This window comes from Anarrhichthys ocellatus, unplaced genomic scaffold (genome assembly GCF_004355925.1).
Source record: "Anarrhichthys ocellatus isolate YVR2014 unplaced genomic scaffold, GSC_Weel_1.0 scaffold152, whole genome shotgun sequence".
Lineage (NCBI taxonomy): Eukaryota > Metazoa > Chordata > Actinopteri > Perciformes > Anarhichadidae > Anarrhichthys > Anarrhichthys ocellatus.
Genome location: NW_022280182.1, coordinates 281172 through 291693, shown reverse-complemented (window position 1 = coordinate 291693; position 10522 = coordinate 281172). Strand labels below are relative to the sequence as shown.

At 44.1% G+C, this 10522-nt stretch overlaps 1 protein-coding gene across 2 annotated transcripts; it reads right to left on the bottom strand.

Annotated features, from left to right (window-relative positions):
• Window positions 1–272: 272 nt before the first annotated feature.
• LOC116400165 (kinesin-like protein KIF6) lies at window positions 273–4627 on the bottom strand. 2 transcript variants are annotated; one of them, XR_004213895.1, is made up of 4 exons: window positions 4457–4627; window positions 3072–3129; window positions 2600–2709; window positions 273–1495 (listed from the first exon to the last, which is right to left on the bottom strand). XR_004213895.1 is itself a non-coding variant. In XM_031877864.1 (3 exons), exons 1-3 carry the CDS (start codon window positions 4514–4516, stop codon window positions 1366–1368), a joined length of 300 nt encoding a protein of 99 aa, XP_031733724.1. In that variant the 5' UTR covers window positions 4517–4627; the 3' UTR covers window positions 273–1365. The 2 variants fall into 2 exon arrangements, 1 of the variants encoding a protein (XP_031733724.1); XM_031877864.1 differs by lacking the exon at window positions 3072–3129.
• Window positions 4628–10522: the final 5895 nt, after the last annotated feature.

Genomic DNA, 10522 nt, shown 5'->3' with positions numbered 1-10522 from the left:
CACTACTCAGCCTCCCGGGGAAGGCTTATGCCAGGGTGCTGGAAAGGAGGCTCCGACCATTTGTCGAACCTCAGATACAAGAGGAGCAATGCGGATTCCGTCCCGGCTGTGGAACAGTGGACTATGTTAAAAATGAAAAGATCAATTTGAATAGCTTGTGTGCATGATTATCATGCAATTGACAATGTTGATATTGGCAATGGTATCAGCTGACAAGGTGTGTTTCTAAATGGCAGTGGCACAGTCACCCTACTCACTGTACCTTGCACGTTTAAAAGAAAAGCATGAATATATGAACCTGTGTATTATTTGAATAGCTTAGTATTGAATGCACAATGAAGTATACACGGTACTACGCCCATTTAATATAAAACACAATTTTATACAATATATATATAGTCGGGGGTCCCTGCTCCATCTCTCTATCAGTTTGGGGGTCCTTGGCCTGAAAAACATTGAAGACCCCTGCCTTAGGGTTTAATGTGTTAAAGCCAATCCCGGATTAACTCTCGTTTTTGAACGAGCTTTCTCTGCCTGGTGGTTCGCCTCACTATATCTGTGTTAGTTATTTTTGCAGCTTCCCCTTGGATGTGTGCTTGTGATCTGATACCTGGTCACTACATTTTTAAGGGCAGACGACCAGAAACGTGCCGAACACGGCAAAATAAGGCAGGCAGAGGGCAGGGTCTCTCTGCAGATACACACACCTCCACACACTTCTGGTGGGTCATAAGTGATGATGGAGGGGGATTAATTATCTTATTTGTTTTCAGCAAAAACTTTCTCATTCTGCCTTTTACAAATAAAGTCATCCAGATATATCTGGCATATCAGTATCTAAAATATATTTCACATTTTTACATTTAAAAACAGGCCTAGATGAACCCCTATTTCCCTAAATTGAACAGTACTAACAAAAGACTTGTAGTGTTGATCTTGAGGGCCAAAGTTTTCTGCAGGTTACTCTAATGAATGTGATCCTCATGCATGACGGATGAAACAACAGCTCAAAATGAGTGAGCAGCTACAACATAGCTTTGTGTTGTGGCTTGGAAATGTTCTCACACTCACGATGGCACAGTGTGCCATCTCGCCTGCCAGCTCGGTCCACTTAGTGGTTAAAGTATGCAAAGCACGCCAAAAATCACAGACACCCTCCATTTCCATCTTAAAAGAAAGCTGAGCTTTACTAACTTCCTGTCAACAAGGACGCTTAAAAAGCCTGTGTGGCCCTGAGCTCAGCATGGAGAGCTGAGCGCTGCTGGCCACAGGTGGGCAGGGATTTGTGAATGGGATAATCAAAGTAGGTAGTTTTAAGGGGTGACAAAGAGTTTAAAGACATCAACTTTCAAAATGTACGTGGCATTAATATAAACCTGTATTTACATTTGTCATTTTGAGAAGTACAATAAGACTGTACCTGTCGGCAACTGGTTTGGCAATGTTATTAAATATCTCTTCTTGTTGGACAGCTTGATCAAACACCTTTAGGAATCTGGACAAAAGTGAGAAGCACCGAAGAGGTCAGAACATCTATTATTGAATTTACTACCATAACATACAGAACGTATACATTCACGGATTATCTCACACGTCTGCTTAATTTCCCATGTGGATGAGGAGGAGTTTGATCATTCCATCCTCTAAAGCTGTCTCAGCCCGTCATGTTTTTATCCCACAGAAAGATGAGAGCGATGTGAGAGGAGTCCGCCCAGGAAGATTGTTAAATGTGGACATTTTATTTCTATAAGGGCACAAGGGAACCTCCGCAGGCTATTATAAAACTCTGTGGTTTCCAACAGGCTCTCGGTGTCCGCTGCTGTCTGACTGTGGATTTAGGGCTTGGGAGCGTGGCATGGGCCCTGCCCGGAGGGTACAGTATATAAGGCTGCAGCTTTCACTACCAGTGTTAAACAGATGTTCTGGCTCTGCACTGCTCTTATGCAACTTTGAGAGCGTACATTCTGCTGGGCAGCTCAACGTCCTCCACGTTGTATGATATCTTTATTCGTCATAAACTACACAGTTGCTCCACTCTTGCAGATTTTAGGTGATTTTATTGCTCATCTACAATAGTCTTGTATTGCCCAACTGGTGGCCATTGCTGGTGTTCTGCACCCACTTAAGACTGAAGCCGATTATACTTATATTATAAAGACACTGCATGTTGACTGCATGCAGTTTTATTTATTATTAATCTAATTTATATTTCTATAAAGAAACTCCTGATTTTTTTTACGTAGAAGACGAAACTGATCAGTTTGGTCACAGGAAATGAGAGAACCTTTCTCAGGTATTTAAAGTCGCAAATATCAAAGCTTTCACTGGCTATAAGTCCAATAAATACTCTACAGTGTTAGTGATACTGAGTATTACAGTACAGCCAGACAGGTATTTTAGATTATTATAGTGGACTTCAAAGACCGCTGCAATTGAATTTACTTTGACCAAATTAGGCGGCCAATCTCGGAAATTTAGCAAATGGAATAATGTAATACGATGAATCTTTATTGTTGCCAGGGTGGAAATTTGTCTTTGGCTCACCAGACACAACATCTCTATACAAACACAGGCTTTACAGATAGAAATACAGCTCTACCTGAACTTGTAGCACTCCCTCTTGTTGTTAACAAAGCCCTCAGCCACATCCCTGGGCACCAGAAACTCCAAAGAAGCACCTGTTGGCTCCTCGTTGTCCACCGAGTACACCTGAGGGAGCCAGAGACAACAGCAGAGTCAGTCCTCTGGTGGGACAAGGCTTACGGACTACTGTTCATCATCGCAGGGCAAGGCAGAGCACGAGTTTACCACAATATTTGGACAGCACTTTAGAGTAGCCATAGGCATTCATTACCCTTTTGAAAGAGTTGTCTCCTATATGTTCTTTGACCGTTATGGTTACCGTATCATGCAGTGCATGCAGCCCAACTCAAACACTAATACAATCTAAAATATAAGTTTGGCCACTTGTGGTTTGGATAATGCAAGCCTCGAAATGAAAAAGCTTGCGTTTATGAAGCATGCATTCTGTGGAAAGCAATAGAACGAAAACAAGCAATCACGATCAGTACCGGTCAAGCTCTGCAATATCACCTCCGCTCAGCGTCGCCCCAGGGGAGAGGAGAAAAGCTGTGGAACATTAAACCGATATAGATTGAGCTCTAGCAGCAGAGCACATTCAAAGCGAGGGCCGGCTGGGTCAATCCAAACACCCGCAGCCCTCAGCATATGTTCTGGCATATGTTTCGGACGGACACTGATGCAATTACAGGTTTCCAGGGGTTTCGAGAATGAAAAGATAAGACCTAAATGATTGGATTGTTTTCCACCCTTAACTCTGGCAGCGTCACCTCCTCCTGACCACCGCTGCTCTGCTCAGAAACCTTTAAAAAAAGCCCCCAGGAGGAAGCTGTGCTTATTTCATTTTTGCTGGATATTGTCAAGCTCACGCTGAAGTGCCACAGAAACCCTCAAAGTAATTTGATAATTTCTTCCATCAGCTGTTGCACTCAGACAATAAACAGGGTTCTAGGGAGAATAGTGAGAGTGCTACCAGGGATGTTTGTCAATAATAACATTATTTATATATTTTTACATCTGTATCCAATATAGAGGCCACTCATCTGATAGTAGGTGAACATTTATACGGATGTGTGGGGGAAAAAAGTAAAAGAAAAACACCAGTAGGTTAGTCGATATTATTGTACAAGCTCGCCACTGTTTGATACCTAAATTAAGAAATCTGACTCTGGCTCAGTAAGAGTATGATGCAGTTTAAAGAATACATATTTATTGCGTGTATAAAACCTGCATTGGTTGTCACTGGGAACATCTTTACCTGAACTGATTCAAATACAACAACTTTAATATCTAATGTGGTGGGGGGGAAAGGCGTCTCCATTAATCCAGACATGAAATGAATGGAGCAACAAGGAAAACTTGTAAACATACTGAACATCAGCACAAAATACTAGCTGTTGGCATATTCTGCCCCAATAGACCCATTTAGCAGGAGGTTTACAATGTATGGTCACTTTACCTTCTGATTGTTTTTTAGCCTGCTAGTGGTATGCACTTTCACATAGTTTGGCGTGTCACAGCAAGAAAAGCACAGGTGTAATTAGAAAAAACATGAATTGCATTCCATGCAGCTGTGCCAGTTCCAGGGCCCTGGTGCTGTATAGTAGATGATTTAAAAGGTTAGATCATTTATTGGGAGACTTAACGTTAATGGAAGGGAGGGAGCCATCATTACAGGTGTGTTTTTAACGGGTCAAACCTGTTGTTTTGTGATCAAATGCCGTTCTGAACTGGGAATATAAACCAACGTGCTTCATGACTGGAGAGCCCTCATTGATACGCCATTACTAGCTAGCTTAAATAAGCATCCGGTCTAACCTAGCATTACCGCTATACACCACGTTTTATTTACATGTTGTTTGAGTTGTCCACTTACCCCTGTAGTTTTCTTAGAGGGTTTAATGCGACCAAATATCTGTATCGTCTGTTTCACCATTTTTCCCCCCTTAAAAAAAAGAATAACCGTTCAAGTTTGGTTCGTGTTTGACGTCACTGGTTAGCTCGCGGGCTAACGCGGGCGTCGTGCTCTCTCTAGTTTGATGCAGCCGGTTGCTAGGCGACGGCGGTCCCCTCCGCTGACAAAGATCGTCTATATTTATGAAGATGATTTATCAGTGTGAAACAACCGTTCCATCTACCCTGCTCATTCTCTCTTTTATGCCTAATGACTGATGGCGTAAGTCGGAACCAGTTCAGAGAAGTCCAGATAGGAGTGTGTGTTGGGGGCACGTGAATAACATTGAAGACACTGTTAGAGGTGAAAAAGAAAAAAGAAAAACAGGGATGCGTAACTGTTCTATTTTCTTGTGATGTGGGTTATTCTCTAAGTGGGTGTTTTCTGTATTCAAGACAAAAGGTCACTGAAGGTTCAGAATCAGAATCAGAATCAGAACCGTTTATTGCCAATGTATGTAACATACAAGGAATTTGTCATGGCAGGTGGTGCATAACATTAGACAATCAACAACAATCAACAGTGCAAGGAATAGAAACATATTCAAATGTACAATAGAATTTAAAAGAATGTAAAATAAAGTGCACAACAAACAGATAACAGGACTGTAAACAAGTGTAATATAAAAGTGACAAGTGTATTTAAATATGAAGGGATGTGCAGGGGAGTAGTAGGGAGGGAAGGAAAATTGTCCTGGGGATGACAGAGTCAGTGGGGGACCCGGGCTCTGTTAATGAGCCCGACTGCGGACGGGAAGAAGCTGTTCATGTGGCGTGAGGTCTTGGTCCTGATGGACCTCAGCCTCCTGCCAGATGGAAGGGGCACGAACAGTTTTTGTCCAGGGTGAGAGGGGTCGGCTACAATCCTTCTTGCTCGCTTCAGGGTTCTTGAAGCTAACAAGTCTTGGAGGGAGGGCAGATTGCAGCCAATCACCCTCTCAGCAGAGCGAATGATGCGCTGCAGTCTGCCCTTGTCCTTGGCTGTGGCTGCAGCGTACCAGACTGTGATGGAGGAGCAGAGGATGGACTCAATGATGGCTCTGTAGAAGTGCACCATCATTGTCTTTGGCAGGTTGAATTTCTTTAGCTTCCTCAGGAAGTACATCCTCTGCTGAGCCTTTTTAGTGATGGAGCTGATGTTAAGCTCCCACTTGAGGTCCTGGGTTACTTATGATGGAGCCCAGGAAGCGGAAGGACTCCACCGCGTCAACGGGGGAGTCACACAGGGTGATAGGGGCAGGTGGAGCTGCATTCTTCCTGAAATCCACAACCATCTCCACTGTCTTTAGAGCGTTGAGCTCTAGGTTGTTCAGACCGCACCAGGTCACCAGATGGTCAGTCTCCCACCTGTAGGCGGACTCCCACCAGAGATGAGTCCAATGAGGATGGTGTCATCCGCGAACTTCAGGAGCTTGACAGACTGGTGACTGGAGGTGCAGCTGTTGGTGTACAGGGAGAAGAGAAGAGGGGACAGAACGCAGCCTTGGGGGGAACCGGTGCTGATGGTCCGGGAGGCTGAGACGTGTTTTCCCAGCTTGACGTGCTGCTTCCTGCCAGACAGGAAGTCTGTGATCCACTTGCAGGTGGAGTCGGGCACGTGCAGCTGGGAGAGCTTGTCATGCAGCAGAGACGGGATGATAGTGTTGAAGGCAGAGCTGAAGTCCACAAACAGGATCCTGGCATAGGTTCCTGGGGAGTCCAGATGCTGGAGGATGAAGTGAAGGGCCAAGTTGACTGCGTCATCTACAGACCTGTTGGCTCTGTAGGCAAACTGCAGGGGGTCCAGGAGTGGGTCAGTGAGGGTTTTTAGGTGGGACAGGACCAGGTGTTCAAAAGACTTCATGACCACAGAGGTCAGGGCGACGGGCCTCTAGTCATTGAGTCCTGTGATCCTTGGTTTTTTGGGGACGGGGATGATGGTGGAGGCCTTGAAGCAGGCTGGTACGTGGCATGTCTCCAGGGAGGTGTTAAAGATGTCTGAACACCAGAGGCAGCTGATCAGCACAATGCTTCAGGGTGGAGGGGGAGACTGAGTCTGGGCCGGCTGCGGCTGTTCAGTGACTCATACAGTGATTGACAGGGGTATACAGCGCTAGACACTACCCACACATAAGATGCAAATAGGTTCAACCACAATTGACGGACTGGACAGTCATGGATATATCATAAAATAGGACATTTAGCAATGATTACCACTGTGTCTGAAGGTACTGTAGATGTTGCATTAAATAACGTTTAAAATACATTTTAAAAAACATGACCAGCAGCAAACCATAGCATTTCACATGCATTTTTTCTTTGATAAACCACAGGTGCAAACATTCTGTGTTGTGGATATGAAAAATTTGAGAAATCAGACTGCAGAATTCTCCATGTGTTTTGTGCACAATGTGAGGCAAAAGGGGTGGAATGCAACAGGTACCTTTAAGGTACTTTAATCCTTTAAGGCAGGGGTCTTCAACATTTTTCAGGCCAAGGACCCCCAAACTGATGGAGAGATGGAGCAGGGACCCCCGACTAAATATATTGTATAACATTGTGTTTTATATTAAACTGGGCCTAGTGCCATGTATAAACATACCTCTTTATTGTGCATTCAATACTAAGCTATTCAAATAATACACAGGTTCATATATTCATGTTTTCATTTTAAACATGTGCAAGGTACAGTGAGTAGGGTGGCCGTGCCACTGCCATTTAGAAACATACCTTGTCAGCTGATACCATTGTCAATATCAACATTGTCTGTCAATTGCGTGATAATCATGCAAACAAGCTATTCAAATTGACGATTTTTTTTAAACATAAATGTGGAAACGAAAATGAGTGATGGCCTATTAGTGCCACTGCCATGCATAAACATACCTGTTATATTGTATACAATACTGAACTATTAAAATAATGGACAGATTCATGTTTAGAGAAAAAAATATTACATTTTTTTATTTTTTATTTTTAATTGTCTAATCAACCAAAAATTTTGCGGACCCCCTGCAGTACCTCCGCGGACCCCCTAGGGGCCGCGGACCCCCTGTTGAAGACCTCTGCTTTAAGGTACTATCATTGCTGTGGTTGAAGTTGACTTTTGAATAATACCACTTATATTACCTGCACAGTGTAAGGCTTACAAAGAACACTGGCAGATGTTAATGGCACGGGGATCCACCAGCAGAAAGCAAAACATGCCCTCTCATAGAAACCCGTGAGGAACAGAAATTCCCTTATCAGCTGACTTACACAGAGCCATATGTCTTGTATTTGGGAAGGTGGGGGGGCGTGTTGGTGGGTGCCTTCGACCCTGTCTGCAATGTCTGTTTCTGGTATTTCACCTGTTTCTAGTATTTCACCTGAACCCTGTATGCCCCCCCCCCGACAAATATAGCCTTCTCCCAAGCTGCACACCAGCCAGCATAGCGGGAAGGCTGCATGGTTTCATGGTGGCACTCAGGAGAGTGTAGCATGTTTGTTCCGGTGCATTCCTCGGTGCCACAGAAAAAACACTTCTTGAGTGGTGCATTGTTTTTGATATAGTCCTGTGTGTCTTGTTGCGCATGGCTATATCCTACATGCTGCTGCTTTTAGTGGGCAGTTTGGTTTAATTGTGTAGATAATCATATGCCAAATCGCGGTGCGGTTGCCTCTACAGCATTACTCTCGGACAAAAATGGTCAACCTGCTGTTAAATACAAGAAATTGTAAATGAAATACTAAACTACTGCAATAATGGTGCGTTCACACCAAACGCGGCGTGAATTATTCGCGTGAGTATATTAAATAGTCTATGCACAGACACGATGAAACTGGAGTAGCGCGAATTTGCGATGGCGCGGCACGAATTCGGGCAAAGTTGCGCAAATTCTCGTCAAACGCCAAAACGCCCCAAACGCGTGAGTTTAAATTTTTCAACTTTGGCGAAAAAAAATGGCGTGACGCTGCTGCGCGATAGCCTATCAGCATTGAGATGTGTCTCCTGTCATCACTGACGTCCTGCCGTTGTTGAATCAGGAAACAAATACTGTAGCCGTCTGTGTTCACCCAGAGCTCTACGATACCTCATATCAATAGAGACCGGACCAAACTGTGTGTATAAATGTGTGTGTGTGTGTAAATCTTGCGGAGAGAACTAACTAAACATGAATTCAGACTTTTTACAAATCGGCATCATTACATAGTTATTTCGGAGTCCCTTTTTGTCGATTTATTGCCGTTAAATCACAGACAAATCAGTTTATTTAGTGTTCATACAGCTGTAGTAAACAGCCGATGTGTGGCTTGCTAGACACAGTGAATACAGCTCGATAAAATCCATGGAGCTCCTCCGGATGATGTTATGAACCAGACATGATGGCGTTTAGTTTCCCGTGATATCTGTGACTTCCACAACACGTACTAAGCAGAAATATAGGTTATTTTTTCCATGGTTGATGGCGGCTTTCAGGGCGATAAGCCACGCCCCCTCTCAGGCGCGTCCAGCGCGATTCACGCAAATTAACACAAATGGCCCCCCGCAAGACCGGCGGCGCAATTAACGCGGCGCGCCGCGTTTGGTGTGAACACGGCATAAGTACTACAATACTTGTCCCCTCCGTGTACCCTAATACATACTTGTCCTTGTTCCCAAAGCAAACACCTTTATTTCTCATAAAATTAGGTAAAAAGACCACACATAACTTCTTAGAACAACATAAACAGTTTGTCCACTCGCACAGGGATAAGCATTCATGAGAGGATCGTGGCTCCGAATGGTGAAACACAGCCCCCCACACGCATTCCTTCAGGTTAGACTGTGTGTGTTCGGGATGTTTTGTGTGTGCAGCCTTTCAGAAGATTGCTGCCGACATGTTGCCGTTGCAACAGCAAAGCTCCCGGTCGTCAGGCTCATGCTCCTCACCACGCACAGCTAAACGAAAGCTAACCCTGGAGCAGTAAGACAACTTCAAACAGGTAGCGTTTTCACGGGGCCGCCGGGTGCAACACGCCCTCGTGGCAGCCATGTTGGAGGTCCGTATCACAGTATGAACAACCGACTAAACCCTCTCAACGGACTCCGGATCAGTTTGGATGCAAGCCATGTTGATACACATAAGATTCGCACTCCAGTTTTGACCAGATACATGTTACGACAAATATACTGTGGGTCAATTTGCTAAATGAGCCCAGAGAATAGAACTGCAGTTCTAAAAGTTGTTTGTTCAGGTTATCTGACAGTTTCAAGCCACAACTGGCAACATCTTATAGCCAAGGGCAAAGGTGGTGAAGTTTTCTGTGCCACACCATCTAAAGTGGAAACTTTTCCCGTTTCATTGAATCGGTTATTAAATGTATCTTTGTCTTTCTTTGTGTTATTTCTGAACCTCCACATTGTCTACGCTCATCCAGCATTCAGTAGCTTTACCTACGAAATATAATGGGCTGTAATTCTTAGATATCACATCAAATCAATTTGTATGTAATCCACGTAATCATAAACCAGGAGGTAAGACCTCTGAAGCCCACGCGGGGTGGGCGGGAGGGGTGGTGATTGGGTCAAACCACAAACTGTTTTTTCACCCAAGAGGTGTTTGTTTCACCGTGGAAAACGAGAAGTCTGCATTGATTTATTTGTCACATAACATGCTTACTTCGGTAACGGCACTTCTGTAGTTATTTCAACCCAAACCGCGATCTTTTCTGAAACCTAACTGGTTCTGTTGCCTAAACCCGACTAAGTTGGTTCCTGTGAAGATGAAAGTTTATTTTGAAGAGACCGCATCTGTGCAGCGAGCGGAAATTGACACGTGTTGCTGGACTTTCGAAGCAAAAACGCATGAAAAATGAGGAGTAACTTTTTGTGAGATATCATATGAATGGTTGTATGAGGACACTTTGCTATGCTCTACATAGAAAGTCCTTCAGAAAGTAGTGCAGTCACTATATGTTGTTCATATGGTTGCCTATTTCGTAAAACAGCTCCACAGTATGAACCGCATGTGTTCCAGTGGGACCAAAG